General features: G+C 51.4%; 8 protein-coding genes across 8 annotated transcripts; 2 read left to right on the top strand and 6 right to left on the bottom strand.

The window, feature by feature from the left end:
• Positions 1-261: 261 nt before the first annotated feature.
• Positions 262-603, bottom strand: M406DRAFT_224657 (ankyrin repeat protein; the record flags this gene model as incomplete). Its single annotated transcript, XM_040915690.1, has 1 exon — positions 262-603. A coding segment is annotated over one exon (342 nt), but the record flags the coding sequence as incomplete, so codon positions are not given.
• A 15-nt stretch (positions 604-618) lies between these two features.
• Positions 619-834, bottom strand: M406DRAFT_283583 (ankyrin; the record flags this gene model as incomplete). Its single annotated transcript, XM_040918520.1, has 1 exon — positions 619-834. A coding segment is annotated over one exon (216 nt), but the record flags the coding sequence as incomplete, so codon positions are not given.
• Positions 835-1,152: 318 nt separating this feature from the next.
• On the bottom strand, positions 1,153-2,943 carry M406DRAFT_53006 (uncharacterized protein; the record flags this gene model as incomplete). Its single annotated transcript, XM_040924501.1, has 2 exons — positions 1,153-1,711; positions 1,766-2,943. Coding segments are annotated over 2 exons (1,737 nt in total), but the record flags the coding sequence as incomplete, so codon positions are not given.
• A 2,439-nt stretch (positions 2,944-5,382) lies between these two features.
• M406DRAFT_13424 (uncharacterized protein) lies at positions 5,383-7,244 on the bottom strand (the record flags this gene model as incomplete). Its single annotated transcript, XM_040915383.1, has 5 exons — positions 5,383-5,547; positions 5,599-5,826; positions 5,888-6,069; positions 6,141-6,752; positions 6,878-7,244. Coding segments are annotated over 5 exons (1,554 nt in total), but the record flags the coding sequence as incomplete, so codon positions are not given.
• A 570-nt stretch (positions 7,245-7,814) lies between these two features.
• On the top strand, positions 7,815-9,895 carry M406DRAFT_52939 (uncharacterized protein; the record flags this gene model as incomplete). Its single annotated transcript, XM_040924495.1, has 7 exons — positions 7,815-7,991; positions 8,056-8,125; positions 8,216-8,617; positions 8,716-8,998; positions 9,125-9,389; positions 9,490-9,650; positions 9,724-9,895. 7 exons carry the CDS (start codon positions 7,815-7,817, stop codon positions 9,893-9,895), a joined length of 1,530 nt encoding a protein of 509 aa, XP_040771399.1.
• Positions 9,896-10,099: 204 nt separating this feature from the next.
• M406DRAFT_335085 (uncharacterized protein) lies at positions 10,100-11,774 on the bottom strand (the record flags this gene model as incomplete). Its single annotated transcript, XM_040920995.1, has 5 exons — positions 10,100-10,114; positions 10,183-10,203; positions 10,287-11,037; positions 11,260-11,588; positions 11,664-11,774. The coding sequence occupies 5 exons, from the start codon at positions 11,772-11,774 to the stop codon at positions 10,100-10,102; spliced, it is 1,227 nt and encodes a 408-aa protein (XP_040771398.1).
• Positions 11,775-13,068: 1,294 nt separating this feature from the next.
• M406DRAFT_358633 (uncharacterized protein) lies at positions 13,069-14,079 on the top strand. Its single transcript, XM_040923954.1, has one exon. The coding sequence runs from the start codon at positions 13,084-13,086 to the stop codon at positions 13,717-13,719; it is 636 nt and encodes a 211-aa protein (XP_040771397.1). The 5' UTR covers positions 13,069-13,083; the 3' UTR covers positions 13,720-14,079.
• Positions 14,080-14,983: 904 nt separating this feature from the next.
• Positions 14,984-16,992, bottom strand: M406DRAFT_76074 (uncharacterized protein; the record flags this gene model as incomplete). Its single annotated transcript, XM_040925929.1, has 4 exons — positions 14,984-15,728; positions 15,837-16,443; positions 16,496-16,671; positions 16,769-16,992. The coding sequence occupies 4 exons, from the start codon at positions 16,990-16,992 to the stop codon at positions 14,984-14,986; spliced, it is 1,752 nt and encodes a 583-aa protein (XP_040771396.1).
• Between the last annotated feature and the right edge of the window lie 256 nt (positions 16,993-17,248).

Below are 17,248 nucleotides of genomic sequence, written 5' to 3'. Positions count from 1 at the left end.
TTCAGTAATCTTTAGCTATCTTCATCTTTGCCTCTATATCAGCCCCTTTGCAAGCAGCTGCTGTACAACAGCTTCATGCCCTCCTCTTGCAGCCAAAATCAGCGGTGTTTGGCCATTTTCATCCCTTGCCTCTATATCAGCCCCCTTTGCAAGCAGCTGCTGTACAACAGCTTCATGCCCTCCTCTTGCAGCCAAAATCAGCGGTGTTTGGCCATTTTCATCCCTTGCCTCTATATCAGCCCCCTTTGCAAGCAGCTGCTGTACAACAGCTTCATGCCCTCCTCTTGCAGCCCAAATCAGCGGTGTTTGGCCATTTTTATCCCTTGCCTCTATATCAGCCCCCTTTGCAAGCAGCTGCTGTACAACAGCTTCATGCCCTCGTTCAGCAGCCCAACTCAGCGGTGTCTGGCCCCATGCTTTATCCCTTGCCTCTATATTAGCCCCCTTTGCAAGCAGCTGCTGTACAACAGCTTCATGCCCTCCTCTTGCAGCCAAAATCAGCGGTGTTTGGCCATTTTCATCCCTTGCCTCTATATCAGCCCCCTTTGCAAGCAGCTGCTGTACAACAGCTTCATGCCCTCCTTCAGCAGCCCAAATCAGCGGTGTCTGGCCCCATTCTTTATCCCTTGCCTCTATATTAGCCCCCTTTGCAAGCAGCTGCTGTACAACAGCTTCATGCCCTCCTCTTGCAGCCCAACTCAGCGGTGTTCGGCCATTTTTACCCCTTGCCTCTATATCAGCCCCCTTTGCAAGCAGCTGCTGTACAACAGCTTCATGCCCTCCTCTTGCAGCCAAAATCAGCGGTGTTTGGCCATTTTCATCCCTTGCCTCTATATCAGCCCCCTTTGCAAGCAGCTGCTGTACAACAGCTTCATGCCCTCCTCTTGCAGCCCAACTCAGCGGTGTTCGGCCATTTTTACCCCTTGCCTCTATATCAGCCCCCTTTGCAAGCAGCTGCTGTACAACAGCTTCATGCCCTCGTTCAGCAGCCAAAATCAGCGGTGTCTGGCCCCATATATTATCCCTTGCCTCTATATCAGCCCCCTTTGCAAGCAGCTGCTGTACAACAGCTTCATGCCCTCGTTCAGCAGCCCAACTCAGCGGTGTCTGGCCCCATTCTTTATCCCTTGCCTCTATATCAGCTCCCTTTGCAAGCAGCTGCTGTACAACAGCTTCATGTCCAAAATATGATGCTATTATAAGAGCTGTAAGAGAAGAATGGTCTTGAATCCCAAGAGATCTCCCAAAAACAGGGCCCCATGCTGCATAGCTTTGAGAATCTGAGGTGCAGATTTTCAAAATAGATGAGACTAGTGCAGCATTCTTGTCATTGCTGAGACAGACTTCGTAGACATGATGGCCCCAGTTGAGGGCAGAATAATTCAAGAAGGCGCAGCGGGGATCAGCATCAGTACTCAGGCTATCATCCTGATTGAAACAATCAAGATAAGCCACACAAGTCTCTGCTAGAACCCTGTGTGCATCACAGCTCGTGATGGAGGCTTGCCAGCCGCAAGAGGAGGGAGGCGGGTCCCTCGCGAGCAGAAATTCTCGAGCAGTTTGATGAAGTAGGTAGACTTTGCCATGGTAAATTGAAACGAATAATCCAAACCAGGCCCGGAGACTCGATTTGAAATCTTCTTCTTGTTCTATGTCGAGGTTGTCGTCGGTGCTCATAGCACAGTTCATTTCAGCAACGGTGAGTGGCTGTCTTGCTGCAAGGATTATGCGCAGGCCCTTTTGAACGACATTGTCATTTTTGGACTTGTTAAGGATTTTTTCGTATGCCTGGTTGACGTTCTGCGGAAGCGTTGCGATGGCGGACTCTATCCCCAGGGATGTTTTTCTGAAGTGTTCTGTCTTCAGAAAGTCGAACAGGAGGTACACCCAGAGGTATGTGCGGTGCTGGATTCCACGTAACTTTTGGAGCAAGGTCTCTTTGACCTGATCTGAGAGTTCCTTCTGGCGCGCTAGCTGATCGGCTCGGTGCGTAATGACAAGGTCCACTTCTCTGCTGATATCGTCCGAATGTTCCTGCCCTGGAATGTGGAAGTTGGGAAAAGTGTCCGCTAGCTCCCGAACTCTGAAACTAATTTGCTCGTACGGGCGGCTCGTTAAGAGATACTTTAGCCTGCCATCGCTCGACTGGCCATTGCGAAATTGGCGCTGCAACCTCTTGAGCAACTCCTCAGCCTCGGACTCGGCGCATTCATCGAGGGCATCCAGGACGATGATCACGGACCCGGCTCGAGGATCTTGTACTGACTTTCGCAGGATATCCCATAATTTTGTTGTGACGTTGATGAGGTTGGACCCGTCTTCACCATACGCTTGCATTGCATGTTGGATCAAGGAATGATTGTGGGAGAAAAGCTGATGCAAGATCGCGCAAAGTGCTTGATTGAGGGTGTTTTGGTCCTGGTCCTTGAAGAAAAAGTAGCAAATATTCGTGGTGTCACTTGCCGATTGCGGAAGTACCTGGTCGATGAGGAATTTGGCCAAGACGGATTTTCCGCACCCAGGATCTGCAGAAACTAGCAGTGGCCCTGAGTCCTGTTTGAGCCAATGCCTGAAGTGTTCATGTTGGAGGAACCACTGGCATGTGCCGTCCACACGGTCTTCCACACGGTCTTTGTACCACTCATACGTCGCGTCATTGGTACCGTTCGTGAGGCGAAATAATTGGTGGCACTCCTTCTCTTTGTCCAGCCACCTCTCCCCAGCCGCGGCTTTGTCGAGCTGCACTTGCTCGTGTTGCAAGTCCCGAATACCCTTCGTAACTTCCAGATGCTCTTCGCCGAGGGAGAGAAGTTGGGCCATTTTTTCAAGCCACTCATTGCCTTTCTTGTTCAGAGATTCGAGTTCTTCCCTCGCCCGGAATGTGTTTATCTGCTTCAGATCTTCCCTGACCGTAGTCTCGAGCTTTTCGATCTTATCTTTCATCTGCTTCCAGACCTCGGGCTTGACTAGGTCCCCTGCAAACGTCCTCAGCGCACTCTTGCTAGAGCGCAGAACGCTGAGGATCTGGTACTCGAGGATGCATTGATAAAGGCTCATAATGTGTCCTCTGATCTCTCCCGCTAGGCCAGCTTCGAATCCGGGATTCCGGCTGAGGCGCAGCAGCATTGGCTCAAATGCGGCATAAAAGTTCATGCGCTTAGTTACATATGTGAGCCCGTCATGATTAGCCTCGCTGGCGACCTTGGGGTTTGTCAGGAGCGGGAGGACGATGCAGACGCCAGCCCAAGCGATTGAAGCTTCGGGCGAAACCTTGACAGCTTGTCCGATGAAGTCCTTCGCCCACAGCACCAGCTCCGCTGCTTGTGACATGTTCTTGCTTAGAAATGAGTCATGCTTTTCGTCCAGCTGTTCCAGGTGTTTTTCGATGATCTTTTCGAAGCGGGCGCGGCGGGGTTCTTTGTCAGCGTCGTGGACAGCGTCGTTGACTGTGTCAGTCAGCACAGTGCGCGGAAGGGAGCCATCGTCCGGTGTGCAACCTAATACGAGAAGTCAGCTGCTAGGACAGTCTAGCTTGCTAATTATATGAGGATTATGGGGACACCGACTCGTTGTGAAGAGCAGCGTCTCGTAATCCTTGATCAGCTGCGGGTCCTCCTTGTTGAGTGCATCATATGCACAGTCCCAGAGGGACTGATTCGCACGCGTGCTCGGGCCGTTCTTTGAGTCGGCCGGTATAGAGCAGCCGTCACGGACCTCGTCGCTGACGGACTTCGCATCCGTTGGTGTCTGCAGATCCTTGCTTTTGAACAAGCGTCTCCAATTGAATTTTGCGTGTTTGTGTCTCCAGAAAGCCATGGCTCGGTGATGGATGTCGCTCTGACTGGATGCTGTCCTGGTACTGGATGCTGTTGTAATACTTGATACTGTTCTGATTCTGGGCGTTGTTCTGCCCGGGGCGTTGTTCTGCCCGGGGCGTTGTTCTGCCTGGGGCGTTGTTCTGCCCAGCTGCATTACGGTGATGGAAAAATGTTTCGCCAACATCCAATCAATGTGAAGGCCACAATTGCAAGAAGGGATGCGTTGTTCAGTTAGTTCCCCGCTTCGCTTGTGGCGCCCAGGATGACAATCTTGCAGGAATCCTTTCCTAATTCGACCAATATGCTGCACGAGCAACAGACCTCCACCTAGCTGACATTGTGAGCTTATTTAATAGGTGAACAAGTGGAAAAAAGGAGAGCCTAGATAAGTATAGCAGTGTATTCCGTTATCAGTTGATGAATGACGAACTTTACATGTCTTGCTTAGAGAAATTAATGCTGATTGAAAGTCCTAAATACCGGAGTCGATTCACGTTATTTTTCTTACATTCGGAGTCCACAGTAACTAATAATAATTTAGATGATTTCATACTTAAACGAGTAATGCTTGCTCAGCTCGACAAGCCTAATTCCACCGGCTTGGGAAACTTTCAGAAATGGTTCAAACGGCTTAGTCTAGAAAATTTCCTACACTTGGTGTTGATTGGAGGTTTTGGGAATGTGACGAAGATCTACCCAACTTCAAAATGGTTTCAGAGCACCATCTTCCCGCTTTTCCATCGAGTCCTTGGTGAAAGACTTAAGGTACGCTACAGAGCACAATAACCTCACCGGGGGATCTACAAGAATATCACTGCTTAAACCTGCAGTGCTGAAACCAGAGCCACCTGAGCTGGGAGGAGCCTATCATTACGGAGAGCCTTTTCTGAACACTTCGGCCACGTGCTAACCACCGTCGCAGCATCACTACTGCCACCGTATCGATTATTATTCTGTTCTTTGTCGAATCTGATCTGAGGACACTTGATCTCATCATTGCCATCTCCGCTTGCTTTTCTCTTGCTCTAAGCTTAATGACAAACGCGCGGAGAGTTGAAACCTTCGCAGCTACTGCGGCGTAAGTGTATCTAATTCTCCAAAATGGGGGACAATTTTACTGATTTTTTTTCCAAAGAAAAAAAAGAAAGAAAAAAGCATCAATTATTTCTAGCTAACATTTGTTGTTATATATATTTGCCGCTGTGAATGTGGTATTCTTGACAACTAATCCTGCAGAGAATAGCTCACCTCGTTAACGAGTCGAAGCATGTCCAAGAAGCAATATCAACTTAACGATAAAGTACGATAATTTTGAGTCTACGGAAGATTCAATAGAAAGACGAAGAAACAATGAGTCACTTCAAGGATTCGGGTAAAGCAGGTATAAGTATCTATTCTATTATTGACAGATCGGCCCACGCTCTTTCAAAGTAAGTTTAACGAACTACTTCCGTGTTGCCAAACGTATATGTACGTCTTCGGGCGGGATTAGTGTAACAGGTGAGCCTCCACTGCGCAGCCTTGCAGTTTTCAATACTTGAGCCGCTGTAGCAGCGTTATCGTCGCTAAACTCGAGCCGATGGTGCCGTAAGAGCCTTGACATGATAGCGACAAACTCTACGCGAGCGAAGCTGCGGCCCAAACAGGCTCTTGGACCCTCACCAAACGACTGGAAGGTGCCTTTGCGATTTCCTGGGATAGCTACGGTGCCCTCGCGAATTTGTGACTCCTGCTCGGCCGTCAGGGGCTTGGAGGGGTCAAATGAGTGCGGGTCGGCCACCAGCCAGCGCCGTGGTTCGATCTCATCTGGGCTAGGCCAGACGTCCGGGTTGTAGTGGATGGCTGTATTGTTGATGATAAAACAGGTTCCCGCAGGGAGGATGGGCCGGAGCATTTCTATCTCGCCCGAGTTGGCCTCGTCGGCGCCCTTACCAACTTGGAGCACCTGCTCCTCGACGCCGACTCGGGCGAGCGTCTGCACGATGGGAAACACACGCATCACCTCGTACTTGTATCGCTCGTTAGCTATACAGAAATCTTGCGGCGTATCCAAGAGATGTGGGTCTCACCATGAACGCGACCAGGTATCGGAATCGGGGAAAGTCCTGTGTGTACGATAGTTCTGATCGGCCTTCCTGCTCCGCGCGAGCATAAACAGCATCGATTTCCTCCAGAACACGGTCTTGCAATTTCTGGTTGAGCATCAGTATTAGGCTGCTGAAGAGGACCGTGTTTGCCGTTGTGTCATAGCCTGTCCCGTGTGGTGGTCAGCGACGACTTCATGGGTGGGGAAAATGGAGATGTCATCCAGGGCGGTCGCACCAGCTACGAGGAAGATGAAGATGTTGCCCTTGATCTCTTCGTCCGTCAGAGTCGTTCGGCCTATGGCCTGAGCCTCTTTGTTCTTCTCGGCGGCCATGTTGGTCCGCAGCACTGCTGTGAGCAGGTTCTCACGGTATGCCTGACCGCTCCCTTTGCGTTGGAGCTTCTCCCGCTCCTCGGCCAGCAGCTCCTCGATGTAACGCTCAACCTCACTCACGGCGCTATAGGCGATAGGCCAGGGCGACCAGCGCAGCGCCCAGCGTGGCAGAAGCATGATGGGTGCGAGGTGAATGACGACCTGTGTGAGAGCACTGACGAGCGAGGATTGGTGGCCGGCGGGAATGTTGTCTGGTCTGTCCCCTTCACCCCATTCGGCCTGGCGTCCGAACCCGACCAGCGACATAGTGTTCATGGTGAGAGCGTAGATGCGCTCCTTGTGGCTGTCCTGGGGCCGCCATGACGCAGCCATCATATCAACCTGCCGAGCTGTTTCATCCCACACAAGACGCGCCACCGAGTCTGCTGCTAGCGGAGGGAGGGTTATGCTTAGATGGAATTTCCACAAATCGCCTTCGACCGAGACCACGTTGGGACCGAAGGGCTCAAGAATCTCTGAATAAAAAGGTGGTCAGAACAGCCGAGAACAAACTTGAGAAGACGAGACAGATCAAGCGACAAGACTGCCGTAAGAAAGGCTGAGAATGGTGGCAGTGGGACCGTTAGGGTTGGCTTCTTACTCATCTTGTCAGCAGGTTTGATGAAAGCTTTCCGGCGAGTCAACAATCTTGTCGCTGTGCTTGCATCGCTGATGTAGCAGATCAATGCATTGGGCGTGACAACCAGGAAGCAGTCGCCGTACTCGAGCGTTGCGCGTCGTCGATCCTCATAGTGCCAGTCCTTGATCATGAACCGGGCCCAGCGCGGCCAGCCCTCACCCTTTTGAAGATGCTCGCGGTACCACCACCTCAGCAACGCATCAGTGACAAAGGCTTTGGCCTCTAGCTCGTGGAGAAGCGACCATGTGTACGGTAGTCCGGATCGTCGGGCTGCCCTGAGGTTTTTGAGGAAACAAGCACTTGTGTAGAGCAGCTGCAGGCCGATCAGTGCGGCCGCGAGCGCGAGGTATGTCAGAGCCATAACTGCCCGGACTATATTTCTTGTTATGATATTTTTCTGTCTTGGAATTGTTAAATTTTGTTACAAATTTGCTCGGTCATTTCGGCACTCCTGTCTTATTTAATAGTAGATTTCTATTTTTGCATGCCAATCTTCCAATCGGCAATGAGCCAGCCGGAAATCGACCTGGTCAAGACTTACTCAGTAGGGTTGTTTCCATCTTGCCTGAAGCCGACGGACGGTAAGCCTAGACGTCCCTGCTGCCGTCTTCCGAGTCAGATCCGGGAAATTTCCAGATCGAGTTGCTCCCGAAGGCTTTGGTAATGCATTATCCACACCTGCGGTATTAACAAGATCCCACACTAGGGAACTTCTCTTCTGTTACGAATGAGTTTTGATGTTTCTTTCATTCTTGTCTCTTTTCTTTCCCATATTTTTCACAACATGATTGAACCCTCCTGGACTAGTGTTGCTGAAAATGCACACAAAGCACCGCAGAGCCTCGTTACGAACGGGCGTCGCCTAGTCCATTATGTCTCTCACTTACTGAATCTGAAAATGGCAGGGCTCGATAACTGGGTTCTTCCTGGACTGGAATCCACAAATCAGCTTGGGACCTGGCAGCAAGCCCTAGGCACTGTTCTTGCTGCTGTGGTGCTTTGTCATGTCACGTACAATCTGTGTTTTCACCCGCTGGCAAAATTCCCTGGTCCTTTTTGGGCGCGGGCATCTCTGGTAGTGGATTTCTATACTTGGTATAATTCACTTCAGGCTTGGTCTAATGAACGAAAATCTATAGTTGTGGCGATTCTGGCATACAATGCGCGGGCGCTCCCACCGCGTGATTCAAGATATGCATAGGAAATATGGTATGTACCTTCCAAGCTGATAGAAGGAAGTACAAGGGTCTGAAGAGGGAACACAATGAGAAAAACCATTCTGATATGAATATCATCAAGGCCCTGTCTTTCGCGTGTCGCCCAACGAACTCTCTTTTGCCTCGGCCGCGTCATGGAAGGCTATCTATGGTTTCCCGCCGCCCGGCTCGGCGCACCTGATCAAGGGCGAGTTCTACGATGTCTTCGGTGGTGCCTATAAAACAGGTTGTATTGGATCCGAACGCGATCCAGCCACGCATGCTCTCAAGAAGAAGAACTTGACTGCCGCCTTTTCAGCCAAAGCATTAGCAGCTCAGGAACCCATCGTCCAGGCTTGTCTTGACCGCTTCATCAACAAGCTGGGCCCATTGAGCAAAGATAGCCGAGGCAAGGGTATTGATGTTGCCGTGTGGTTAGAGATGGCAGCCTTTGATATTCTAGGAGAGATGGGATTTGGGGAGGGGTTTGGTTGCGTTGAGAATGGTTGGTATAATCTATTTCACGAGCTCAACTTCGTCATGTCAAGTCTACCCTATCTAAAAACTTGGCGTAAGCGGCTGATTTCTTACGGCTCTCTCTAGAAAAGCACCACCAGTGGATGGAACTTATCTTGAAACACCTTTTTGAGGTGACACTTGTCGATAACCTCCGACGCATCAAGATTCTCGCCGCTATCGGTCGATGGTTATTGCCTTCTCTCACCATCGCCGTGAGAGAGGAGCATGCCATGTACAGCCGTGCCAAGGTGAACAAGCGTTTGGACGCACTGGAGCCGCGACAAGACTTCCTCACACATATTGTGAACAAGGTCCGGAGCGGTGAGGTCTCGCAAGAGGAAATGACGGCTCACGCTTCGACTCTGATGTAAGGCTGTATCTACTTTTTGTCTCGAGTTTTCTGTACTTTCACATCGCAGATACGACGAAATACCCGTCACAAGAAGATTATTGGTGATGGTATAAGCTAAACGTTACTTACGGGTACATATAGAATTGCGGGCGGCGAGACGACTGGAACGTGTCTGGCGGCCGCTGTCTACTACCTCCTCAAGACACCCGCTGCGCTGGAGAAGCTAGAAAAGGAGATTTTGACACAGTACAAATCATACGAAGAGATTAATGCCACCTCGGCTATGCAGCTACCGTACCTGCAAGCTGTCATCAGCGAGGCGCTTCGTATTCACCCGCCTGGGTCGCAGGGCTTCCCGCGTGTCTCTCCGGGGTGTGAAATTGATCAAGTCTGGGTTCCGAAAGGAGTGAGTTCTGGGTCTTTTCCCATGCGATAAAGTCACGACTATGATGAAAACAAACAAAACACCTAAATTGAGTAACTGCTGACAAAGAGATAAAATGGAGACTGAGGTCTACACCAGCGCGTGGACCGTCACACATGACCCCAGCTACTTTCACCATCCTATGTCGTTTCTGCCGGAGCGGTGGCTCGACGCTGATTGTTCAGATACCAAGGAAGCCAGTCAGCCTTTCTCTTTGGGTTATCGGGCTTGTATTGGCCGAAAGTGAGTTCTCATATTCCGTTTCCTGGGCTGTGTCTCGACTTGAGTATCTGACTAATTTGGTTCTCCTATGTAGCTTCGCGTACCTGGAGATGACATCCTGTCTGGCCAAGATGTTCTTCCGGTATAAATTAAGGCTGGTCAATCCTGACCTTGACTGGGAGGCAACCTCGCGGTGCTATGTGATGTGGTGGAAAGCCCCAGTTCACGTGCTGTTCGAGGAGAGAAATTATAACACGGTGAATTAGATATTTGTATGAGGAGCATGAGCTGCGAGCATCTGTTTGGTCTGACTCGGTCGGGCATTTGCACGAAATCGATAAGACAACCTATGATTCCATACGTCTACAATACAGAGGGCACCTCCAGCTTAATGATAGAGGTACAATAGATCTCTGATCGCGACAAGTACACATTCTAATCCTGAGATGTATCTATCTTCTATTCTCACCTTAGTGCTGGGTGGTCTAGTTCAATACGTTTATATCGTTTCACATAAAAGAGAGCCCATCTTAGCACAACATGATTTACTTACGACGCGCGCACGGTGCAGTTGCTCCAAGCCAAAAAGTCCACATCTGCTTGTTATGAAGATTTATCTTGCACACACCGAGCCTACTCCGATTTCAGCCTGCTCACCAATGTCGCGATGCGCCTTTTTGTCGACGTGACTTTGCGAAAGAGTGAGTCCATGTTGACCGTAGCCGATACATCCTTCATATCGTTGATTCTGGCGTTGAAAGTCCGCAACTGCCACACGATGAGGTTCCTGACTATGATCTCGGTTTCATACGGCGATTCCACCATGTACTCGCCAAAATAAACGGCTGAGGAGTGGTGCGATGACCGCCGGTTCTGTATCCCCCCGGTGGATCGGGAGCCCGGCCCAGCACTATCCAAGTATGCATCAATGTGGCGCTCACACGACGACATAATCCTGTCGGTCAGGAAGGTCAAGATGGTCATGTTCTCAGGTCTGTCCCCGCACGAGGCGCACCGCAGCATCGCCTCCACGCAGCGGAGCGACTCCTTCAGCGATGCCAGCCATGTGTCTATGGTGCGGGTCGATACGGTGTTTCCCTCTGACTCGAGCTCTTCGATCAGGAGTACAACGTTCTGAAGACACTGGCACGCCCGAGGTGAAGGCGTTCCGGTGGCAGAGACTGGTGCTGAGGCGGCGTCCTTGGAAGCCCCGCTATGGTCAGATCCCAGGAAGAGAAGGTCCGTTTCTGACAAGAGGTGAGGCTCAGATTGGTCTGGCTGTTCGAATAACGCCTGGAGCTTGTCTTCCTTATGATGCCCACCCTCCTGGCCTCCCAGCGGCGGGGCCGATCCGTTGTCATCACCAGCACCAGACACAGGCCCTCGGCCCAGCACGTCGTTATTGAATCTGAACAATGACGTAGGCGTGGAGGACAGGGCTGGGCTTAGCAGTGTAGGCTCTGATGTATTCATGAAGAAGGAGACGTCATCACTTCCGGGCCAAAAGCACATGTCTATAGCTGAACCTGGGACGGCGTCTATGAACTCGGGAGAGGGCAATGACCACTGCTGCAACCCAGAGGAGCCAGACGCTGCCTTGCCCCCAGGTTCATGAAGGGGGGCTGCTGACTTCAGGGCAAGACTCATTGATGACGACATGGGTATCTGGTCTCCCAAGTCATGGAAACAGCTCCTAAGTTCTCCCTCGGTCCTCAGAACGTCTGGAAAGGACGGCTCTGTGGCGATAATATTGGTGCCCTCGCTGTTGGAAGGAGGTAGATCTTGTGCAGGAGCGCCCGTCTGGGCTTTATCTTTGGTCTTGCTCGAAGCCGTTCCCGAGTCTTGGCTTCCCTGCTTTCTCTTATGTCCTGAGGCCTTGGGCCCTGGCGGGTCGTATACGCAGGGCCGCGAGAGGGTTCGACATCGACGACATCCGGTTTTCTCGCGTGTGCACCGGACCTAGTTGCAGAAAAATTCAGTTAGGGACTGAAGCCACATGAAGACTTGATTGCCAGGGAATGTTTGTTAACTCACCTTTTTGGCTCGGCAGCTGGTGCAGGCCTGGTGTACCACCAACCTTGCGGTGGCCGGATCGATTGTCTGGTATACAAACATGGGGCCCCCATTCTTTCGAGGACTGATCATGTTGCCGGGGTTTGGTAGACAGCTGGAATATAGACTGGAAGCTAGGGAAGCTTCAGGAAGTGAGCACTTGATGATCATGAACGATTTGGGCTGCTTAAAATACGCGAAGACTACTGTGAAGCAGCATTACCAAACACTACGTAACTGGCCCGATGCTGTGATCCTTTGTAATATAAATTTCAGTGGGGAAGTGCTTGTATGTGGACTAACAGCAGTGGGAAACTGTAGTGGTAGGATTTCAGATAATTAGTTTTACAGTGATCCAACGATAAGGCAGTGTCCGGCCTCGTGAAATCACAGCTATAACACAGTCCAGAAGAATTGTGCGATCAGGCAGTAAACGCTATGCAACATGTGAAATCCGGGAATCGTTACTAAACCAAGAGGAGTTACTGAACTAAGGAGGAGTAGGAGGAAGAGCGTACGCGATAGGACCGGTGTCATGCTTGCATTTCAAAGGAGCTGGCAGCAGATAATGAGCCAAACTTTTTGCCCGACCCGAATCCCGCTCCCGCGAGACATTGGTCCGGCCAACAATGAGAGACCTACTTTTTAAGAAGTATTATAGCCCGCCGCGAGCCTGCATGAGTCTTCATCCTTCCTTATCGCTTACAGGGGACTTAGTGATCACCACTATTACCTCAGTACCGCATTTTGGAGCTCGCTTTACCATATACCACAACGTCCACAACTTGGAATAGCACGAAATCGTTGCTGCAGCTACCCAGCATGTCCTCCAAGTTCGATCCTGCAAGAGATATCCCTGACCTCAGCGGAAAGGTTATCTTGGTCACTGGGGGTAAGTTCTGGTCCTTGACGCGTCTCTCTCGTGTCGAAAGCCCACTATTGCATGTTCCTCAAGGAGCGAGCCTTCGTACCCTCCTCCCCCCCACCCTTTCTTTCCCCTTGCGAGCACGCTTCCACGCAGGATGCCCTTGCTTAGTCCCCACACCAAACACGGAACAAGGCTGCCGGCACGTGCTTTTCCATACGCTGTGCCCTTCCGGGACGGGATTTATCTGTTTTGGGAGAGTGCGGCACATTTTGTTTCCGCGAGTTACCAGCATGCTTATACACTCACGTACAGGAACGGCCGGCCTCGGACAACAATCCGTTACTCACCTCGCGCGGCACAATCCCTCGCACATCTATTTTACCGGCCGCAGCGCCGAAGCAGCCGACAAGGTCATCAAGGAAGTTACCGCATCGGGCAGTCACACAAAGCTGCGTTTCCTCGAGTGTGACTTCACCAGCCTGGCCTCGGTGCGGTCGGCAGCGGACACGGTGCTCGCCGAGCAGTCGCGACTGGATGTGCTCATGGCTAACGCAGGAATCATGGACGTCGCGCCGGGGGCTGACCAAGGACGGCTATGAGCTGCAGTTTGGCGTCAACTACATGAGCCACGCGCTGCTCGTGCGCCGGCTGCTGCCGTTGCTGGAGCGCACCGCCACCACACAGCCGAGCGCCGATGTAAGGATCATCGTGTTGACCAGCGCGGCCTTTCGTGCCGGGCCCATCGCCTTTGACAAGCTCAAGACGGTTCAGAACAACTTCCTCCTCATGGGTGGCATCATGCGCTACGGCCAGAGCAAGCTGGCTGACCTGCTTCTCGCCCGAGAGCTGGCTGAGCGGTACCCGGCCATTCTGAGCGTGAGTGTGACGCCTGGTATGGTGGCAACCGGCCTGGTACGCAACCACTCCGCGTTCAAGGTTGGGTTTAGCTGGCTCTCGGCACAGCTGACCCAGGGAGGGTATATCAAGACCGAAGAGGGGGCCTACAGCCAGCTGTGGTGTGTCGCCGCGCCCAGGGACAAGATCGTCCCTGGTGTCTTGTACGAGCCAGTCGGCCTCTTGTCCAAGATGTCTTCCAAGCACAGCACCGACAAGAATATATCCAAAAAGCTCTGGGAGTGGACTGATGCTGAGCTGAAGAAGTGGGACTAGGCAGCGTTAACAGTCTGGTCCACCTTACCGGCGCTGAGTGCTTCAATATTTACTCGTGTTTCTTTTCATATTCATGTCAGGACGAAGTTTGTCTGAAATTGTTAGTCGGTTATATGGGCTTGTTATGGTGGTTTCCATCATTTAAGGGAATATAATGTAGCGCTAGGTGATAGGACAGATTAACTTCTCCCTCATGATGCTATAATTAGCTTCTCGAACTGCGTGTTCACTTAGCAACCCATTCAGCCAAGGATTGCGGATTCAAAATGCAGTTCAACTCTCAAGTGAGTCTCCAGAGCTAACGAGCAGTACAAGAAAGTGAATACATACGCCACCTAAAAGAAATGATCATCCACAAGTAACTAGAAATGGCTATAACCTATACAGCTTCATAGATAGTCAGATTGGACCCCCCCCCCCACCCCCCCAAACCCCGTCCACTCTAAAGATAATCAATCTTTAAAGTCAAACTAGAGAATCCTTCCGCTGGATCCTTCAGTTCCTTTGGTGAGGCCATCTATATGTACCTTGCTATAGTGCAACACACCTTTTCCCTCTCAGGCTCTCTCTCTCTCTCTCTCTCAGCTGACTTAAGACGATCGCCCACATAATATCCACATCATGCTTAGCAACCTTCTTTGAATTATACTGTGGTCCGTTCTCCTTATACGGCAAGGATGTCCCCCATCTCCTTAACAGCTCGAAAACAAGGCGACCGACACTGTCCGAGAGGCTTCTTCTTATAGAGGAGCTGAACTAAATAAATATAAAGTTGGTCCTAATAACAGACTTTTCTTCATTTACACAGCTACTGTCAAACACTTGCTCTCATCATAATATGGGTAAATGGTGGTTGGGATAAAGTTATCGATAAGTCAGACTGGTCTATCCCTTCCTAAAGTAGGAATTCGCTTTACAGTGGCCTATGTATCAGGGAACAAGCGAGAGGGAGCATATGCTATGCAACAGCTTAAAGGAGTGACTATTCCCAGTTGAGGCCCTATATAGCTGCATCAAAAGTTGGACTCATAGATTTTTCGTTCCTTGATCAATTATGGTTTTCTCCTTGTTCTTCTCTGGTAAAGAGAAAGTATGAAAGAATGAGCCCAATACCATTTCAGTACAACAACATTTGTCCATCACCTTAGGAAGATTGACATTGTATCTTGAAATGAAGAAAGGTGAAACCATAGATGTTCATCTATAAGCGCCAACGTTTCCGATTCCCGATCTGCAGCGTCTTATTTCCTTATTTATTAACATGTCATACCACCGCAGGCTTGAGAGCACCGAGTTTACGTCGAATCCGCACAGGAACCTTGCCTCTAGGGGGCTGCGTCCCCAGCCCAAAGAAGCGATCGTCCATGGGTGGAACGCCGTTGACGAGCTCCAGATCGAAATATGCTGCAAACAGTGCAGCACTGCTGATAATCTCTAGCTTGGCGAGGTGCCTTCCAGGACAAGTAAATGCACCGCCTCCATAGGGAATCCAGGCGGCCCCGTCAAGACCTTCAGTCGAGAACCTCACTGGCTCCTCCTCGGGCTTCAGGGCATTTTGGACCAGAGGACTATCTGATGTCTCTTCTCCGGCGCTCTCCTGTTTCTTCTCCATCACAAGGAACCGGTCCGCCCAGAACACGTCAAGCGGCCGTGACGTCCGTGTCTTGCCCCATAGCTCGGTGCAGTTGGAGGCCACCGCAGTCGGCACCATAACGAGCGCACCCTTGCGCAGAGTAAAAGGGCCCAGCCTGTAGTCAACCAACGATGGGGAACGGTTGTGAAACATGCTGACGCGCATGCGCTGTACCTCGGCGTAGACGGACTGGGCAAGCGGTGACGAGAGAGCTGGATTGGTATCAAAACGGAGCGGCAGACTTGGAACTCGATTGTCGCTTTGGGATCTGTCTATGCACGCGTCCAGCACGGGCTGAAGTCGTGCAAGTAGGTCTGGGTCACTGTAGATCTCTACCAGGTTCCAGAAGCAGGAGGGCATGACGTTGGCGTGCGCACTGGGCAGACCGGTAGGTCTAAGTTCAGATACAGGACCGTGGATGAGAGAGAACGGAGAAGCGCAAGAAGAAGAAAAAGTGAAGAGGAAGAGAGAAGAAACCACTCACGCGACTATCAAGGCAAGATCCTCACAGGCCAAGACCTCGTGGTCCATCTTCCCAGAGTCTTGGCCCCACTGCTGGCGTACCTTCAGCCACGTGCTTCCCCAGTACTCATCCCAGGAGGGGTCTGTTGGCCCATTCACTCTGCAATCCGAGTGTTGGCGTGCATATGCATGCCAGACCATGATGGCCTTCACCACACGATCTCGCGCCGTATACGCTGCTGGGGCTAGCCACCGTGGATAGAACTTGGAAAGGGTCGGCCACGCATCCATGTAGACCCAGAAGTCGGCGATGAACTCCGGGTTCAGGCGCAGCATATGCGGGCCGCACATGGCCGTGATGGATGCCGTCATCAGTTTGTGCGTCCACCAGGTGTAGAAATCCGAGTGCGTGGCCCACTCGCCTGAGTCGATGGGGTCCGAAGGGTTCACGCTCGCCAGCTCGGCGGACAGATTCTGAACAATGCGCTCATGGAACTCCTTGAGATTGGCACCCTGTAGGAAGCGATGATTGCTCTCGTGCTGGTGTCGCCATATGCGCAGGTGGGGAGGAACATTCGTGCCCGGGAGAGGGTTGACGCCAATGCTGCTGTTATCATTCTTGTAGATGCCTAGCTCTCTGGTCAGTCATCGTCTCGATAGAACAAAGGCAGGGATACGAACCGAGTCCGTGTCTTGGTGTACCACACAGCTGTTGCATGGTCAAGACCGAGAACATCTTGTTGGTACACTTCTTGTAATCTCTCAACAGAGGTGCAAAAGTCTGGGGCTGGAGCATGATGTACGCCTTGGCCGGGCCCAGGCGAACCGTGACAGACGTATAATTTCCATAGCGACGGCTAAAGTGAGCGACCCCGGACTTGGTCAGTCATGGCAGTGAAACGAAGCAGACAAGCTTGGTGGTGGTCAGTCATGGCAGGTATAGATGGTACGCACCAGACGCTCTCCAGGAGGTTCTTTGGGTGGAGGATAAACCCATACCAATCCCCGAGCAGTGGTATCCAGTATGGCTTCAAGGGAGGCTCACGGCCTTCGCGCCTGCTGTGGAAGCCCGCCCATGAGATGAGTGAGGTGGTGATGAAGGTGAAGACAGGGACAAGAAGCAGCAAGACTACCGCAGTTGACCATCGGTGCTGGAGTAGCAACTGATCCACCTCCATATTGAAGACTCTCTGGAGGAGCGTCTGAGGCATCATTACACCTCCTAACTTTGGGGTCAAGGCTATCTGCAAGATCTTTGCAACGCACACAGGAAAGTTTCTGAAGGACAGGAAGGGCTTGGCCGACTCAAATTTGGGATTTCAGTAAAGTATTGAGCAAAAAGAAGCGGGTCCTGATGACAGCAGCGGCGCTTGTGGAAAGAAATATGACGGCTGCAGAGGAAGTCTGGTGTACGGCACCAGTAATTGAATACAG

Source organism: Cryphonectria parasitica (assembly GCF_011745365.1).
Source record: "Cryphonectria parasitica EP155 unplaced genomic scaffold M406scaffold_10, whole genome shotgun sequence".
NCBI classification, from domain to species: Eukaryota; Fungi; Ascomycota; class Sordariomycetes; order Diaporthales; family Cryphonectriaceae; genus Cryphonectria; species Cryphonectria parasitica.
The sequence above is the reverse complement of the archived record's forward strand: the minus strand, read 5'-3'. Positions and strand labels throughout refer to the sequence as shown.